Consider the following 20,835-nt stretch of genomic DNA (forward strand, 5'->3'; position numbering starts at 1 on the left):
ATCACACCTTCTCATCATCTTCACCACCACCGTTATTACAGCATTTTGTTACCTCTCAAATAGTGTTTGTGTATATATGTATAGCTGTGTATGTGTGTTGGTACATACATGCACTTTATACACATGCACTCATGTGCCACACATACACTTTAATATTACAAGCTTCTTTGTTTATTTTTAAGTTGTGTGTGTGTGTTCAAATTGTTTGAATTTTTCCAATTTTCTAATCATAAAACTCTGCTTCATTCTTTACTATTTAGTTTCATTAAATCCTTCTCAACACCACTTAGGAAGATATGGGTTGGAATTTCTATTGTTTTCTTGAGAATTATTATTTCAGATTCCAAGAAACATGTGCACAATGTCTGTTTTCCTTATATTTATGGGTAATCAATTTTTTCATTTGTTTCCTTATAGTTATTAATGTTATTAGTATATCCTTTATTAAAATTTTTTCAGTTATGTTGAGTTGCCTTCTCTTGAATCTTATCTCTATTCCGGCAATTCCTTGTTTGTCTTATCAATTAATTTGTGATGATTTAGCAATTGTGTCTTTTTCCTCAGTTTCTGTAGTTTATTGGATATATATTTGAAAGTCTTGTTTTGTTTTGGGTTTTTATTTACACTTTTACTTTTGGATTTAAAATTTAATATTATTCTCCTGCCTACCTTCTTTTAGCAGTTAACTGTATCCAATAATTGTTGGAAAAAGAAGAAGAAAAAAAAGAAAAGAAAAAGAAAAACATTCTTAGATCATATTATCTTCATTATTCTTCACATATTTCAATAATAATTTAAGGCAGTGAGGAGTCTTAGATGAGAAGCGGTCTATTCGACCAACACCAATTTTATATCTATCAGAAATATTATTGTGCTAACATTAAGAAAATTTTAATTGGTGGTAGATATGAGTGTCACTTGGCCCCTCCAACCAAGCCCTTGTCAAGCAGTCTTACAATCAATATTCTTTGAATTGCAACCATCCCATCTTTTTCAATCCTTCTCAGACAAATTATTCAGTGCCTTCCTTTCTTTAGCATAGCAAGGATATGATCTGAAAGAGATTTGGCTGCTGTTTTTAGCAAGCTAGATGCCTGCATAGAGACCGCTCTGTTGGCTCATGGGAAGATGTTGGGGATGAGTGGCTGGCTGTCTAGCATCTTTTCTTTTTGTAGAGCTCTTTGCTTTTTTTTTTATCTTATGTAGCTACTACTTTGCTCTTATGTTGTTTTCTCTGCATATCCTGAAGTGAAGTTTTTACAAATTTGATACAAAACTAAATGCACATTAAATCCAAATTCATTCATAAACTATGCATCAGAAGGAGAAGAATTCATAATGTATTCTTCTGTTTCTTGATTCTGTCCAATTGTTACAGATGTCAAGTATTAGGGTTATTTTTCTCCCTTTTATCTGAGTATTTTTTAAATTTATTTCTTTTTAACATTAAAATTTTTTTGTATATGTTGGAATAATTTTACATTTAAACTAAGTAAACAAATTAAGTTTTATTTTATAGATTTGTAAACTGTTTCTATTTTATATTTTTTATTTTATTTTTATTTCTTTTTCTTCCTTTGTAGCTATTGTTTTTCTTAATATTAACATAATTTGTGTATTTTGCTTATGTTCATGTTTGAAAAAAAAATTTATTAGTCTGAGTTGCCATGAATTTGTGCTGTCTTGTGAGATGACTGCCCACTCAACATCTTACACAACAGATTATAAGGGTTAAGGAATAAATCATAATTGGTATTTGCTAATTTGAAATATTTATATGCACATACACATTAATTCTTTTTTCCCATGAAACACCCAAATCAGAATTTGAAAACTATCCTTACTTTCAGTTTAGTTCTTTCCATTCTGATAACCATCCTTAATAACCCCTGAAAAATTATTTAAATAGCTTTTTGTAAATAAAATGTAGCAAATATACTTTAGTGAATAACTTGTAAACTAAACTTGTGTTTTCGTAATTTGATGTAAACTTTTATTTCAATAAAAATTAAGAATGATAATAATAATAATAATAATAATAATAATAATAATAAATAAACTAATTTATAATAACAATAAATAAATATATAGCATAATAATCAGCTCTGTAATCTATATACAAAATATATATTTCCGTCTAGATCATTGCTGAAAGAAGGGAAGGCATCAATAACTCAAATACAAACTAGTTATAAACTGCTTTAATGTTGTCTTTTCATTGCATCACAGTGAAAACTAGTAAACTCTCTTGTTGACTAATCCAGTCCCTGTAGTTTAGTGTTAAGTAATGCTTTTGCTTTACCAATATGGCAACACCCCACCCGGAGATTTGTATGATTTTTTTTCTCCCATAAGAATCTTTTAGGCTAATTTTCTTTTAAAATATCTCGTTTTTACTCTTTATAAGGTGACAGCTTTTTTAATTTCTTCCAGTGGTGACCCCAGAAGGGCATACACAGATACCCCCGGGTGAGGAAATCTTTTTGAATAGCACACTAGTCCACTAGGGCAAGACATTTCATATTGCTTGTCCATCTTTTTACCCTCTAAATTTTCTTTCTTTCTCATAAATCTTTTTAAAAATATAATTTCCGAATGCAATTATTTATTTTGATAATTATTCTAAATTTATTGTACAATGTTTTAGAATATTTTATTTCTTCTTGTTATATGTCTTTACTCTCGGATGTTCTGCTCTACCTAGGTTCTTTTCCTCATGCAATCTCTGATCTTTGCGCTCTCTCTTTCTATTTTTCTTTTCTCTTTCCTCTCCCACTAACTTTCAATAACTGAGTCTGTCTTTACCTCCACTAACTTTCTGCAATTGTAGATTTTTCAAAGCTAAATCTGCTTGTAACTAAATGTTTCTATACCAGTATCCTCATGCTTTTTTTGCTTGAAACAAACTTTCTCAGAGATTTTTTTTTTTTAACGTTTTCTTTATATTTTTCTTGCTCTTACCATATAATTAATCCACTAACTTAGAAAGCATTCAGTTCCCAACAAAAGGGAGCAAATAGATATTCCTAATTAAAATATAAAAAAATTAATGTTGTTTCATTTAAGTCTGAATTTAGATACCATCAAGCAAAACTAACATTGAATGCTGCACAATGGATTACAATACTGGCAAGCTGATACTGCTTCTGGTTCAGGTTTTAATCAGAACTACTTCGGGAATATCATGTTGAAACTTCTCATCTACTTTACTTTCTACCTTAAACATTTCTAATTTTGTCTGTGTAACCAGAAATTGTTATTAGCTGATGCCAGAAAGAGACAAAGAGACTGTAATCAGTTTTTATTTGTAATTAGATTGAATTTGCTTGACTTGTGTCATTAAAAATCTTAAAATTTCTTGAGAAAATCTAAGAAATTGTTATGGGTTGATAAAATAGTACCAGTAATAGAATAAATCAATTACATCCTCTGCTAAAGTTTGAGGCCTTGTGCAAAATATTGAAATACCTTTCATTATTATATCTTCCAATTTCAACTTCATATCATCATTTGATATATCAGTTATTAGTACTATTGTGTTACAATTCCAAATTCATTGAAGTGAAGCTGTGAAAGAAGATTGGTAGGGAGAATAAGAAGAAAAGTAATTGCCTGCTGAGACCCTGCCTTAAATTTCTACCTGCATCTTAGATTTCACCCACCCACCCCAGTTTTAATTTTTTGTCTTCAAAATTGTAAAGTTTAGATGAGGTTGGAGGAAATAGTGAGGTTCATATAAGTCTTATTTACAGCATGGGAGTTACTTTTGTAAAACATCCTATAACTGAGGTTTGGTTTGTTGGCACTGTAAAAGTAGTATGTATAAGAGTAAGAAAAGATATAATGGTTTGATGTATGTTTGTTAGATTCTAACATTGGATCCAAACACTTCAGTACACTATTTATCAATCACAGACTTATAAATAAAAGGAAAACATTTACAATTTGGTTATGCATATTGTTACATATATAGTTACTTCATTCAACATAGGTAACATCTATGTTGCTCTGGATTGGTAAATAAGGACACAGAGAAAATGCCTTTTACAAAATAGAAAAGAATAAGCCAGTATGGACAATGGATGTTAAATGGTGATAATGATGATCTGTGGTTAAGAAGTTTACTCTACATGCACCCAACATCTTTAGCAAGTGTTTTTGTTTTTTTAAAATTTTTATTATTATTATTATACCATAGTTTCAGTTTGTGAGTTGAATTTGGTAGATGGAAGCATATAAAGTGTATGTGTGCCTAGTTATCTAGAAAGATAGGAAGACAGATGAAAGAAAAGAATTCTCAACACATTTTGTTGAGTTTATATTTATTTGTATTAGCAATTTGACTCAAAATTAACATTACTTAAAGTTTCACAGGAGTGAAAAAAGACACTCCTGATCAATCAGCTGCTCAGTTTTGAGCAGCTAGGCTTTTACAGTTTCTAAATGAGGCTGATTGTCATGTTGGTAAGTGAGGCTTGTTCACTGAGAATGTTAAGAAAATTAAACAACCAGTACTTTCTCTACAAAGTCCTTTGCAATATATTCTGCACTGAGTTTCAGATACCTCCTTGTCACTCTTGCTGTCAGCAATGCAGCGAAATAGCTTGGCCCATTGGAAATCTATAAGCAACAATACTGTTCTTCAACAATTGTGTGTAAAATAAAATGAGAATGCAACTGGACATATGGAATTCCAAATGCTTATAAAGAGTGTTTGCCATAACATGATATCTCTTTAATCTGCCATCTATACTCTAATTTACTGAAAGTCTTAATGTAATTTCTTAACATATTTTAATTATGCAGATATTCATCTCACAAAATTATTTATAAGTCAGTGTTTCTCTTTTTCCATAACATTGAATTACTTTCTTGTGTGTGTGTGTATATATATATACTTTATTAAAAAGCAGCAAAAATGTCACAAAAACTGTTACTCAGTTTCATGTCCCTGTTCAACGGACAGTTTTGTTTAGAATGGAACAAAAATAAGGTTATATAAAAAAAAAAACAATTAGTTTGATAGATACAAATTTGAAAATGGTTTTGTTTCATTGGTCCTTTCAATAACCGGTTGCATGCAATAACAAATTGTGGAATAAAATCATATTATTATAAAAATTGAAGAAAACCTTCAATCAAAAATAGCTTATAAAGAAGGACAAAGCCTGAATACCCAGGGTAAATAATTAGCTGTGAAATATTAATCAATTTAAAGATATATCCGTGTAAAAAACTTTTCACACTAGATTACATATACATTTAGCAGTATATACACATACCAAACCATCTATAATATACATATATACATTAAACATACAGATGCAGGTACATGGCTACATACATATATAGGCAAGACAAATATATATAGAAATGCATATATGTGTATGCATGCAAGTGCACAAAATCTCCTGGCATATGCTTATGCAAGTTAGTTGTTACAGGCGAAAGAAAGAGAAGAAAAAAATCAGAAAATAGTGGTGGTGGTGGGGGGGGGGAAAGAAGTAGAAAAGAAGAAAAAAAATTAAAAGAGAAAAACAAAATTAGGGAGAGAAAGGGAAAAAGATATATAGGGGTAGAGAGTGTTACCTGATGACGTTAGAGAAGTATCCAAAGACGATTAGATACTTCGTTTAGTTTGCGCAATGAACACATAAAACGACATGTATATCTACTTAAATACAAACATACATACAAATATACACACATAGATACGCATACAAATATACAAAAAATATGTATGCGAATACATGCCCGCATATATAAAAGTATATATACATATATGTATATAAATATATACATATACCTACAATACATACATACACATAAACATATAGAAACATATCTTCACAGGATAAATATATACATCATAACGTATCTATGCAAACAATTTTAAAAACTGTCTGGTGTATATAATATTATGATGTAGATAGTTACCTTGACGTGAAGATATGTCTCTATAAATATGTGTATGTATGTATGTACATGTGTGTGCATATATGTGTATGTATGTGTGTGTGTGTGTATATACATATATGTATGTATACATTTATACACACACACACACATATATATATATATAAATGTGTATGTATATGTGTATATACTTTTATATATGTGGGTATGTATTTGCGTACATATTTTTTGTATATTTGTATGTATGTTTGTATTTAAGTAGATATAAATGTAATTTTATGTGTGTGTTTTTATGTGTTCATTGCGCAAACTAAACGAAGTATCTAATCGTCTTTGGTTGTTCGACAAGAAGATGTGGAACTCTCATTTGTCATTTAATAGAAGAGAGTTCACAATATGTGTGTGTAGGTACAGACGTGGTTGTGGTAAAAAGTTTGCTTCCCAGCCACATGATTCCTGGTTTAGTCCCACTGCGTGACACCTTCAGCAAGTATCTTCTACTATAGACTTGGGCAAGCCATAGCATTGTGAATAGAAGGTAGCTGAAAGAAGCCTGCTGTTAGTGTGTGTGAATACTGCTTGATAAATGGTGTTGGTTTTATTTACATCCTCATAAGTTAGTATTTTAGCAAAAGAGACCAATAAAATAAGCATCCGGCTTTAAAAAAATTAAAATAAGTACAATACTGGAATTCATTTGATTAAACCCTTCAAGGTGATGCCCCAGTATGACTGCAGTCCAATGACTGAAAAAGCAAAAGGTGTGTGTGTGTGCATGCGTGCGTGCATGCAGCAGCTGTTCGGGATGAAGTTTGCTTCACAACTGCTTTGTTCTGAGTTCAGTTCTACTGCATGACATCTTGGGCATGTAACTTTTGCTCTAGTCCCAGGCTGTCCAAAGCCTTGTGAGTGGATTTGTTTGGCAGAAGATAAAAAAAGCCCACATTGTGTGTGTGTGTGTGTGTGTGTGTGTGTGTGTATACTTACACAACTGAGTGTTTGTGGCCACCTCCCTGGCCTGACAACTGGCATTAGCTTGTTTACAACCCTGTCAGTCAGTGGTTTGGCAAAAGTGACCTGTAGAATAAGTATCAGGCTTTAAAAAAATATGCACTAGGATCAATTTGCATGACTAAAATTTTCACAGTTAAAAGACTGAGAAAGTAAAAGATAAAAGATAGTGTAAGTGTCTGTCTGTCTGTGTGTTATGTAAATACATGTATATGTGTATATATACATATGTCTGCACATGTATATATGGTGTGTGTGTGTGCATGATTATATATGTTTGTGTAATGTAAACCTGTGTGTATATATGTATATCTACACACACACACACGTTTTTTTATTAATAAGTGATAGAAGTTGCAGAGTGACTTAAGCTGAGTGTTTCATGCATTGGCACCTGTGAAACCTATCGGTATGTATTTTCATGGGACAATTACATCCTAGACCTCTGATTCACCAATAATATGGAACTTAACCACAGAGCAATGGTGTTGCCAACCATTCTTGCAGGATACAATGTGTGTTCCAAAACTATCCAAAGTTAAAAACCATACAGGTGTCTTGGGGAAATTTCGAACTTGGATTCTCATTATTAAGGTATTTTTCTTTTCGATGTTATTATTATTATTATTATTATTATTATTGTTACTGTTCAGGTCACTGCTTGGAATCAAACTCGGAATCTTGGAGTAATACAACATTTCGCAAATATCTCCTTGAAATAAAACCACCAATAAGAGAATATGACCAAAGACTGCATGTACTCCATCCCATGCGACTGTGGTAGGTTATACAAAAGCAAAACATGCCGCCCCCTCAAAATAAGGGCAGACGAACATCACAAAGCTGTGACACGAGAAGATATTGATAAATCGGGTATAGCTGATCATGTATGGAAAAATGGAGACCACTTCCCCCTGTGGGATGAAGTTAAAATAATAGACAGAGAATACCACTGGAAAATATGGAAACTAAAAGAAGCAGCACATATGCTAGGACACAACAATCTCCTAAGCAGACCGAGTGCAGATATGAACAGCATATGGGAACCGGTATTAAGGAAGGATAGGAGAATATTAGATTTATATATAAGCCCTAAAATTCACTCCATAATTGCCCACAGGCATATGGCGTAGTGGTTAAGTGTGCGGGCTACTAATCCCAAGATTCCGAGTTTGATTCCAGGCAGTGACCTGAATAATAATAATATCGGGAAAAAAATACCTTAGTAATGAGAACCCAGGTTTGAAATTTCCCCAAGACACCTGAAGAAGGCTGGAGGGTATATCAGCTGAAACGTTGTGTTAACAACAAACAAGATGAGGACAAATATCCGTTGAATGTAAATAATGTACATAATTCCTCATCTCTTAAATATAGATCAGTAGGATTCTTATGAGATAAAGAAGAACAATCTCAAATTGCTTAAAGAACCTAATAATAGCAAGAAGTCTCACACCAAAAACAGTCTTTCAGATATTGAAAACACACTCATACTCCCCAAGAAAAAGAAAGGGAAGAGAAACCAAGGCAGTTGAAGATATAAAAGGAACCCTAAGCCTGCTACAAATCTGCAGAAGAATCTGTCATGTTGCGCTACTTGATAGAGCCATTGTTTATTACAACAGTCACTGACTGCAGACCCTAGGAGGTTAAACATTTCCTAAGTGTTTTCACCTCCTCACTGGACAATATGCAAATAAGCAAGCATGATGAGTTTTTCAACAATGCAGCTCCACACACAGAAGAAACAAGTATCCATTTCATTGGTGTGTGGAACTGAGCATCAGGCCTTGATTGTTTTCCAGTTATTGTTTTAAAAAACAAGAAAGCTCTTGTAAAACTGTTGCAGATTCTTTTACCAGAGTTTCCTCACAAATAGCAAATTTCCCAAAATGTTAGAAGAGGTATCATATGCCCTATCCACAAAGGTGGGAGCAGAGCAGATGCTAACAAATACAGACCTATCTCTCTGACTCCACATGTCTGCAAAGCCATGAAAAACCTTGTCAGAAAGAAGCTGATCACTTCTTAGAAGAAAATGACCCACTCATTGACATACAGCATGGCTTTAATGCTGGAAAGAGCTGCCTCACACAGCTATTACAACTTTATGAGTTCTGAAACAACAACTCAACCAGTCAATTGTAGATGTGATATATCTTAATTTTGTCAAGGGTTTCAACAAAGTCAATCATGGGATGATCTGTCACAAATTGCATGACTTTGGTATCATTAGTAAACTAAGGGAATGGTTGTGTGACTTTTTTTTTTAAAGTCACAACCAATGGTCTTCTCTCTGAGAAGACATTAATACTGATTGAGGTGCCTAGGAAACTGTATTAGTTCATGGTGATTCCCTCAGACATACTTCAATCAGATACTCAACCACTCTCACCAGGTATACTGATGATAAAAAAAAAAAAGTATCACAAGCATTCAAGGACCCCGAAGATACTATGGAAAGATTTGAACACAGTATTCAAGTGGGTTTAAGAAGTCACTATGCAACTCAGTGCTGACTGTTTTCAAGTATTCTAATATCGACTCGCAAACATTGCAATCAAAATATACAGGGCCAAGGAGTCATTATGGCTGAAAGCAATAATAGAATAGAATTAAAAAAATTTATATATATATGTGTGTAATGTGTATGTTTGTATATGTAAGTATAGGTATATATATGTATGTTTTGATATATGTGTGTTTATGCAGCATAAACATGTCTTGGCTGTGTGGAAATATTACCTTTCTTGGAAACAAGTGAGGGTTGGTGACAAGAAGGGCATCCAGCTGTAGAAAAATCTGCCTCAATAATACTTTGTTCAACTCATGCTAGCCTGGAAAAGTAGACGTTAAAGCAGTGATCACACACACACGTGCACACATACACACTCATGTATGTGTATGTACGTATTTATCATTTTATTGTTATTTATCAATTGTTAATATACAGCAAGTATTACACTGAATTTCAGATGCTTTGTAGATTATTTTATTACCTTTTGAATAGGGCTCTTTTCTTTTGATTTTTTTTCTTTTCTTTTAGTTTTTTTTCCTTCTCTTTTAGTTTTTTTTCCTTCTCTTTTGCACATTGCATCATGCATTTATTAAAATTCATGTACTTTTAGGAGAGGTTGACCCTGATATTTTTGACTGCATTTCCCTTTTCCAAAAAAGAACCTTGCTTACATAGAAACATCACTTCTCGAGTCATACAAACTTGTTATATTTCATGAATTTATTAATTGGTTTTTCTTACCACAGATCATCATTACTTTCTTTGAATTGTATTTTCCTCCTATTCTGATATGTTTAATTACATATTTTCTCATACACTGTTAAAGTGATAGCTCATTGATTTTATTGTATCAGTAACTGTTGTAAGTTTATGACTTGAATTGTCATCTTCCAACTTAAGATTTTTTTTTTTTTTTTTCATTCATTGTCTGTTATCATTTAAGCATTAGTTGTGAACTAAGAAATATTACACTTGATATGCATCACACAAACTACCTCTGTTGTGATATTTCTGAGGTTTGAAGAATCCATATAAGTATCTAATTAATTACAATAAAAATTGGATGTAAACTTAAGGTACTGAATTACTGATAACAAAGCAGGAGATAAAATTTTGCTACTTACACATTTATACTCCAAAGCATACTATTGTACTTGTACTGTTGACCTGAATATAGATATAGGTCCCAATTCATAATCAACGTTAATTGTATGATATGAGAGTGTTTGTTCTGGTCTAGTTATTCATATGTATATATCTAAAACTGTCAAAATACAATGTCTCTTGCTTGTATGAAATAATGGATATCTTGTGACAAAATGAAGAATACAAGATCAAAATACACATATAAATTGTATTGGATGACTACATGTATATATGTATTCATATACACAGGTGTGTGTTTGTGTACACACACACACACACACACACACACACAAATTTCAGAATATTTTAACTATGCAAGTATTAATGTAACTAAATTGTTTGTAAACCACTGTTTCTCATTTCCTGTATCGTATGTGTGTACACACATGCACATATATGTGCATGTGTTTTTGTTTATAGTTAAATTTTAAAACAGTCCATCATTAAATTGAAGGATCTCAATACCTTTCCATAGAGTAACATATAAAGAAATGTCACTTTGAAGTTTCAGCTGGACTGCTAATTATTTCGGTTTTGCTAGTTTTAGATATAATTATTTGTGGTTCATTTTGTGGGAAGAGTAAAGCAATACAGCTGTATGTGTGGTATTCTGGAGTATTTTCATGGTATGTACAGAAATACCATTATGTATGTTTTAATTGGATGGAAGAAAATTTTGTAGGAATACAAATTAGTAGTAGAATTAATTTGGTGAGAGGAAGCTGAAAGAAAGGGAAAATGACAATATCTATAGGTGAGAGTAGGAAAGAAGGATGGTAAAAACATTTTTCTGATTTGATATTTAAAGTTGAAATTATTTGGGTGGCTTAAGGAATTATTGTTTATGTTATTGTTATACTTCATTGGAGCATGTATGTAAAATATAGGTGCTGTGAGATTTATATAGGAATACAGGTTACAAACAGTTCATACTCAGTGCTTTAAATTAGCTTTGTTGAATATCTTCAGATGATTTTTGACACTAAATATGTCAGAAATTAACGGTTGATTTTTAATATGGGTGCAGATATAGAGGTGAAGGTGGCATGTTAGATTTGTATTGGAGCCATAAGTCAAAGATAGGTTAGAGACAGCACAGATTCAGTGATTTATGACTGATTAAGAATTTTGATTTTTCAATATTGGCTTTGTGATGAACTCCAAGTAATTATATAATGAGATTTGTGAACAAGCATAGTTTGCACTCTGATTATGGCTGAAACTTCCAAGTAACTGTCAGCATTTTCCTTGTAACAGTAAAATAATGCATGTGTGTGCACGCACGCACACACTGTAGTCTTTGTAACATATAGCTGTGAAAATAATACTTATATTCTACTAGTACATATAATAATATTTCTGAATATCAGCTATTACATTTTTCCATGAGTCTGTGTAAACAAGAGACATGTTTATGAGTGTGGAACATGGCCTCCAAATTTCAGTTGATTCACTAGCTCATTACTTTGCCTTGCTCTGGGCACTCTTCATCAACCAACCCACTTCTAATATCACAACTTATTTGTTCCTTTATTGTTACTATTTTGATCACATAACCCTCCGTTCTTTTAGATATTCAAGCATGTATATTATCTGAAATTTTTACTTCCATTCCATATCTAAATCTCAGAACTTAAATTTGCAAGCTACTTGCAAGGTACTTTATTTAGTTCCACTCCATATCTAAATCTCAAGACTTTAAATTTTAGATTCTTCTCCCTAGATATAACTAAAGAAATATTTTAGTGGAAAATTCATACCTCTGTGTGCTTGTTTAACAGCTGTTGTGAAAGTAAAGTCCACGATTTCAAAACAGCATTAACAATTAAAAGCAAAATCTGATAATTTCCCCAAAAGTTTCCAACTCTGTTGTTAGTGTTGCATGTGTAAATAGTAGTTTCAGAAAAAAATTTTCTCTTTTATTATTGAAAATCTAGTTGCTTAGCTCTGGGTTATCTCTGATCAAGCAGGGCAGCCTTGATCACTTAACCTTTTTTAGGAGATGTGGCTATTATTTCTTGCTAATCCAGGAACCATCTAGTTTTCTCATCAAACATCTTAAAATAAAGGAGGGTTTTTTAAATCTTAAGTTATCATATTCTCTGTTGATGGTTAAGGATGATTGTTAGTATCTTAAATTACAAGTCATTTCAAAAGTGAACACTCTTCTCGACTGGTTTTACTCCTGAACTGTTGGGATCCAACTATAGGTATCAATGTTCAATTTTCCTTGTTACGTTTGGAATCTGACCAGGTTTCTAATACTATAGACAACTGTGAGCAGAGTATGTCTCAGTAACTGAGCTTTTCTCCATCCTTTGCACATACGCAAACCAGCTGATATTTTACTGTGCCAATATCTCTTATATACTGGTGTGCTTGATTTTCAATAGGAAAATGGTGTTGACCCTATCTTTTCAATTGCTATTAATGATCTACTTTGGGTGCTTCATGAATGCATGCATTTTTTTTTATATACATGTTTGCATGTTTCTGACGCATATAGTTTGCATTTTACTTGGGATATTACATGCTGCTTGTTCCAGTCATTCCCTCATCCTTTTAAATGCAAAACTGGTCTTGTTGAAGCTGCAATCTACTTTATCACTGAAATTATTTTCACTACTGATTGTACTACCTTAGATAAGTAGATTGATTTACCTCTTCTGACCATCAATGATAATGGGCTTGAATTGTACCATTTGACTAAAGTGAGGACTTGGTTGATAAAATAACTTCAGTTTTCCAAATATTAATATTCAAGCCAAACTTTCTTACTGCCAAAAGCAAATACTAATATGTCTGTTTGCAGAGTTAGTTTTGAGGTGTAACACTGGTCTTGTCTGAATGTGTACAATTTCTGTTGAGTTGCAGGATGCCTGTTTGAGCATCTCTGATAAACAGTGTGAGAATAATGTTAGTGCTAGCATGCAGCCCTGCTTGACTTCAACTGGAATTCATCTGTGTTACCCAAGCCCTTCTGCTAGTGTTGAGATTGTATCATATAAGCAAACTTTTTCAGATATCCAAACTCTCTGTGTACTTATCAGAGGCCAACCAGTTAAATACTTATCAGAGGCCAATCAGTTAAATACTATATTAAATGCATTTGTGAAATCTATGACAACTACACAAAGTCCCTTGTTCTGTCCATGCATATCTACTGCATCATGATTTTCTTGAAAAATTTTGCTCTAGTAATTATCTTACAAAATGTCTGTATTTGAATAAGTTCAAATGACTGTAGGACACTTAAGGGAGTGTTTGTTAGAACAATATTAAGCATCCATTATTTCAAAAAGTTCCATAAACTACTGTTTAGATTATCAAAACATTGTAAAAATTGATTGAACATGCAATACTGATGCAAGCTTTAGAGCATTTCAATATAGAATAGTTAGTGCTATTGATCGCAATGTTAATCTCAGTTGGTTTTAAATCACATAAAACCAGCATTATATTTATCCATCAATACGTTATATTAGACCAAAGAATCTTTGAAAATTCAACTAACATTCTTTGTTATTTGTGCCAGTTATAAGTACATGTGTGTACACACATTTATTAATTGTTAGACTTTTTTGTTTTGTAACGCTCAAATTTTAACTTTTACTGTTGCTCAAATAATTTTACAAATGTGAATAGATTTATCTGTAATTCTATTTCATATTTTTGCTTGCTTTGGATTCATTTTGCTTTTCTTTCTGTTAACTCTACCAATTTAACTGGATGTGGTTTTCTGACTGAGTATCCTTGAAATATTTTATTTTCTTACAAAAATGCACGCTATAACAAGTTTACAAAGACCATTGCTCATTCAGCTTTTCTTTTATTAATCTTATCTAATCTTACATATTTTATTTCAAATTTCCTTTACACCCAAATCCTTATATAACCCTTTTGTTACCATATTTCTGATGAAATACATTCCTTTTGTTTCAATTAATTTTGAAAATTAGAAGAATTTATTAAAATAACTTCACTGCTAAAAAGCTAGTGTTTGGAACTAAGACAACAGGAAATTTAGATGGATGATTTTAAGTTAGATCTCTTTAAAACAGAAAATTTCTATCATAGAACCAGCAGCAGTCACTGGCAGGTTGGTATCAAAAGGGTTAAATATACATTTGTTTTCCTTGATACATTCTAAATTGTACCAGCTATGGAAGCTGAAATACAATTTAAATTCTTTCAATAAAAACACCTAATGACATACTGCTAACGTTAGATATCTCTGTCTTAAGAGGCTTCCAATTGGAATGTTCATTTGAAAATAATGAATTTTGTCATTTTAGATTATCATTATTAGACAAAGTTTTTAGATGTAAAAATTCTTTCTACTTTGTTTCCTTTTCCTTTCTAAATGGATGCTTAACCAATGATAATTAAAACCTTTGGCTTTCAGCTAATTCTATTTTTCCCTCTGTTATAATTGCTTGTGAAAAAATCCAGTTGCACTTGTTCTATTTTTAACCAAATTTGTTTGATACATTCCTGGGACTGTTTTTTCTTTTATTTTGGCTCTGATTTAAATTTTACTCATAACTTTAGACTAAGTATATTGTAGAAAATTATGAAGAAATTTTTCTAAAATGTTATAAATCTCACATAAATGCATTGCTCCTCCTCAAATCAATAATCAGGAGGATGCAAAACTATGCCTATTTAATGGCTGAACTGAATTGCACCGAGCATTTGTATGCGATTATTTTTTTTCTTATTTTTAGTATAACACGCTTAACAGTTTTGTCCAATTTAATTGTTATTAGAACTTACCTAACTAGATTTCCTCTCAAGTTAATTACATCTATCAATGTCTAATAATATATTTCATTTGTTTGCTTCCTCATTATTATTATTTATGTTGAATGTGGTGAAATCAGAGAACACAGAATGTTTTGTTCATTTCCAATGTGTGCATGTTTGTATAATGTGCTTATATATATATATATATATATATATATATAAACACAACCACATACACACATAAAAACTCAAACTCAAATACCTTCGTATATCTATGCATACACCAACATTTTATTCATATTTGTTCAGTTCATTAAATGTTACATGCAAAATATTCACTTCTGTTCATATGTGGCCTTCTTTAATCTTTATATCCCATATTTACAGTCACTTGTATCCTCTCTCCCAAACCCCCATGTAAAGCCTTTATCCTTTCATAGCAATTTAGATTTTTAACCTGAAATATTTCATAAATGTTTTAGTTAATCCTATTTCAAGTTCCTTTTGGCTTCTTTTTCTTTCTAGTTTTTTATTTATTTATTCTGCTTTTTATGAAATTATTACATTTATTTCAAACTGATGTACTTATTTTATATTTTTTTAAAAAATGTCTCTAGTCTCTTTCATAGATACAAATTTTGTTTTGTTCTAAAAAGCTCATACAGAAAGGAAGTTGTTTTCCTAATTTCATCCTTTGTTTTTTTTTTTTTTTTTTTTTTTTTTTTTTTGGTTATGAGGATTTTTAATTCCTCACAAAGAAATTACTTCAGTTTTCCCAATAAGAACCATTATATTATTTTTATTTAAATTATAGTTAATTCTAAAATCCTTTTAGTTTATGTCCTCTGATTTCCCCTACCGATTATCTTTCTAATTTTCAGCAAATTGTTCCGCAGGTCAGTGAATGATAAAGAAGATCAAGTTAAGCCGCGTTCGTTGAGGTTCACATGGAGTATGAAAACGACCAGCTCAATGGATCCTAATGATATGATGAAAGAAATTCGCAAAGTCTTGGATTCAAACAACTGTGATTATGAGCAACGGGAAAAGTTTCTCTTGCTCTGCATCCATGGAGATCCAAAAATAGACAGCTTAGTACAATGGGAGATGGAAGTGTGCAAGCTTCCAAGACTGTCATTGAATGGTGTTCGTTTCAAACGGATTATAGGGACATCAATAGGATTCAAAAATATTGCATCCAAAATTGCCAACGAACTGAAACTTTGATCTCGGGGGAAAAAAAATTTTTGAAAAAAAAAAAAAAAAGATAATAAATTACCAGGTCTTATGTCTTTGGTTAAACAGCTTGAGATTTCCAGCGTGCAAAGTCCTGCTACACAACCTGGTATTGGTTGATCAGTCATCTTGCTCTACAGTGGATCTGTAATTTATAGCAGTTCATTATCCCCTTTGGTGGACTTACTTTATTAGGCTTTTATTTTGTACAATGTGTAAAGACAAACAAAATTTTAAAAATATCTGAAGAAAAACTCTATCCCAGAACTGTACAAAATAGAGAGTCAATTGGTTAAACCTTTGGATGGTAACCGTGTAACCTTTTAAATGTAAGTATTTCACTTAGTAAAAAAAAAAAAACAAACAAAAAAAACTTATGAAACAGGCGATACAGTTGTGGATCATGACGATGGCAATTTAATTGAGTAAGACTACAACTGGTAGGTAATACTGCTATTTTAAATGGAAAAAAAATAATATTAATAAAAATAATGAAATAAAGGGAAAACTCTTTGAAATATTAGATGAATGAGTGTGAATTTAAGATTTAAATAACACTATTGTTCATCAGTTACTAAGGAAAATTCTGGATTAGTCTTGTACAAACTGATATCACGGAGAAAGAAAAGAAAAACACCCTCCATGTTTTGTATTTGCACATTTGTTTTTTAATTACTCCATAAAGCAGGTTACCAGGATCATGTGGTCTTTGAGCCATTTTTATGGTATTTTCAAAACTGCTCTGACTCCTCTGACTCCTACCAGCTGGGTAATATCTACCTCTTATTGCCCGTCTCTTTCTGTGTTTTCCCACCCTTCATTGCTAGAGTTTGAATGTTAAAAGGAAATGCCAATTTCTTTCAATATTTCTTTCCATTCACATATTCATATGCTGGGGTTATGAGATCAGGCATAAGTACTGCTATTTCAAGTTAGTTACTTTTACCCCCCTTTCAAGCTCTTTTTAGTTGATGACTAATCATATATTATTGTTCTCAAAGTTTTTATTTTTTATTTTTAACTAGAACTAATCAGTGCTTAGCTATTGATTTCAAACTTGAAACCAAATGTGATGAAAGTAAAATTATAAAATCAGCTTCTTTTGGGAAAGGAATTGAGCATTTGTGAAGGTAATATAGATAAGGTCCCAACAATTGGTTTGGTATTGAGGCTAATTTGGCCTTAAGTGCACACTCCAGGTTTAAAAAATAAAAAGGAAAAAAAAAAAAAAGAGCTTATTTCTCTAAATATCACCTGCAGCAAGTTTATTTTTAAGAAATTATATTGCTTATGTTAATTTATCTTGATACCACATCTATCTATATATGTATATAGATATATAAAATCTATTTTGACAAGTGTTCTTGAGAGGACAATTCCTTTAAATTATCTTAGAGCTTAATTATTTTATATAATATGTGTGTGTACATAATACTTATGCACACACATTTTAAATTAATTTATTTTACTTAGATTTAAAAAAAAAAAATTCTAATTTTGTTTTATTCTGTATAATTCTCTGAAACCAGACTTCTAGCCCAAACCCCTAGCCTTTTTCTACTATAAAAAAAATATTTTCTTGTTCAGCTTTCTCATATTTTGGAGGAGGGGGCTCTAGGTTATTATTTTTCTACTAAAATAGAATTTTTTACTTTTCTTACTGCTGTATAGATCTTTCACCAAACCGGTACACATCTTCCATTTTTTATTGCTGTTTGTTGCTGCTTGTACAGCTGTGGTGCATTCAGGTGATATGGAGTTGCTTCCAGAGGGGCAGTAATACTAATTGCTTTATTTTTCATAAGGGACTGCTAGTATACTGTATTTTGCCATGGTGAAATTGCTGGCAAGACTTGCTTTCATAAGCAATATTACTGTCAATGTTTGTTGTCTCAATAATATTGCTGACAAGATGCCTGGTTGCTGGGAAGCTGTCTGCTGCTATGGTAAATGTTGGCAAGATGCTTGCTTCCATAATAAAGATGCTGTCAGGTTCACTGTTGTCCTAGAGTTTGCAGGGAGGCTGCGTGGTTGTAAAGTAAAATGTTGTTGAATGAGCTGTATTATAAAGGCGAGACATGAATATTTTTTTATCTCGGCATTTCATTGAGTATCAAAGCCTTATTATAAGAGTGCAGTGATATGTTAAGCTCTGGCAAACCATGTCCATAAACTGCTTTCACTTCTACTAATGTTCTTTGGAATAACATAATCACTACAATTCCTTATTTCTCTATTAGTGTAAATTTGATGCTTCATGCCTATATAAATCATTATTGTAATCACAGTGATGGAGGAAGACAAGACCAAGAGAGCAAGATTGGATGCTTTATAAATATTTAAACACTTTCCTGAGATAGTTTCTCCAGAATTGATTTAACCTTTGGTTGAGAAAATAGTACCAGTAACACTATCCTTTCCTTTTATTTGACATTGTCTCCACTCAAGAATAATGATTTCTACATAGGCACATAACCACAAAATTTTGTGAGGAGTGTAGTTGATTAAGTCAGTCTTAGTACTTGACTAGTGCTTATTTTACTGGTCCTGAAAGGATAAAAAGTTAAGTTGGCTTCTGTGGGATTTGAATGCAGAATACAAAATATTTTGCTCAATGCTCCACCAATTTTGCTAGTGTTGTTGTCTGGTGGTGTGGAAACTGAGATGCAGTTGGAAGCTCTTGATGAATTGAGCTGGCTGTTTGGCATGCCATTAAAGAGTCTTGGAAATAAATGAGTTTTCCAGTTCTCTCTTAACCTCTAACATTTCATATGTAACGAAAATTTGTGGTGGATTTGTGGTGCAACTATATACTCTTGGCAGTCATTCTTCAGGTTGGAATGCTAATGCCTATATGAAAGATTTTAATATATCCTTCCTTATTCACTCTTCCCTCATGAAAATTTGGTATTACACTCCATCATAAGAAATTACTCTGATGGGTGCCTTCTTTGCAGCAACAAGCTATCAATCTCTAAACCAAATCTGCAACTTGGTTTTGATTCCTAATTTGAAACTACTTGCATTACTAATGGTCTTGGAAAAAGCATCATAACTTCCTATATCATCAATCCTAAAAGTTATCTATGGCTTTATTATTATTATTATTATTATTATTATTATTATTATTATGGCAGTGGTGCAAATGGCCAAGGCAGTAGAACAGTAATCTACTCAAATATGCCTTACAAATATTACCTAACCATATCCCTTTGGGATCAAGTTCAAAGTCGACTGCCATGGTCGACTTTGCCTTTCATCTCATGGAAATTTATAGATTTGATTTAGTAGGTTTATTATAGTAAATGATTCAAATATACAATTAGGATTTTAACAATAACCAAACTGACAAAATGTAGATACGCTTTTTAAAAACAAAAAAATATTCTTGTTATTCAGTCACTCATAGAACTTCATACATTTTATTGTAAATTTTTTTTCCTTCAATATTTCAATTGAAAAGAATATCACCTATTTCCCTGCCATGACTTGATTTGCTGTATCATCAGTATATGCAACTCCTTACTTGGACGATAGAGCCAAGAAATAGATTTATAGTGTCTGTAGTATTGCTGACTCAAATATTCCAGTGTTGACTTTCTTTCATCTCTTCAGAATGAATAAAAGAGGGTGGTAATTAGGGAAAATAATTTATTTGCATTCTTGCATCAGTCCTCTCCTCCCCACTTCTTAATTATTTTTGTTTCTATTTCAGTGTTTGTTTTAACCATGTCCTGTCTTCCTAATACTTCTCACATTCTATTCTTATTTTAGCCTATGTTCAAAGAAATTAAAGCTTAGAATTTTTTTTTTTTAAAGATACATGTTTAGGGCCATTTATTAAACCTATGCAATTTCTTCTCCCTTCCTATCAAATCTTTTATTTCAAGTGACTAATTTTCTTTTGACTTTTGTAGTACATAATTACCTCTTAGAATTATACAAGCCTTCATATCTGAAAGAAGTCAGTGTTATCTAATAAAGTATGAATATACCAAGAAGTAATCTACCTTGCTGAATTTTCTTGGTTTCTATTTAATGGGTGTGTGCATGGATCTCTTTCTGAATGCAATCAATGGCAATATTCATTAAAATCTAAAATTATATTTGGTTGTCACCTCATAATTTATTTACCTTAATGAAGTTTCAAATAACTATAGGAGATACTTCCCTTTGAACATTGTTGTTTCATGCCTTTTCCCTTTATTATCTCTTGGAGAAGTCAGAGCATAGTCCTGCTAATTTTGAGCAATTGTAATGGT

The 20,835-nt window shown here is 31.8% G+C and overlaps 1 protein-coding gene across 1 annotated transcript in view; it reads left to right on the top strand.

The window, feature by feature from the left end:
- Positions 1 to 17,074, top strand: part of LOC149133280 (serine/threonine-protein kinase MARK1-like) — a 53,925-nt gene extending 36,851 nt beyond the window's left edge. The window contains exons 8-9 of the mRNA XM_089359934.1: positions 2,434 to 2,469; positions 16,219 to 17,074. Of these exons, the coding sequence (XP_089216060.1) occupies positions 2,434 to 2,469; positions 16,219 to 16,564 (382 nt within the window). The 3' untranslated portion in view covers positions 16,565 to 17,074. The remainder of the gene's footprint in view (positions 1 to 2,433; positions 2,470 to 16,218) is intronic.
- Positions 17,075 to 20,835: the final 3,761 nt, after the last annotated feature.

The sequence above is a fragment of the Octopus bimaculoides genome, chromosome 11 (assembly GCF_046866305.1).
Source record: "Octopus bimaculoides isolate indiv1 chromosome 11, ASM4686630v1, whole genome shotgun sequence".
Taxonomy (NCBI): Eukaryota; Metazoa; Mollusca; class Cephalopoda; order Octopoda; family Octopodidae; genus Octopus; species Octopus bimaculoides.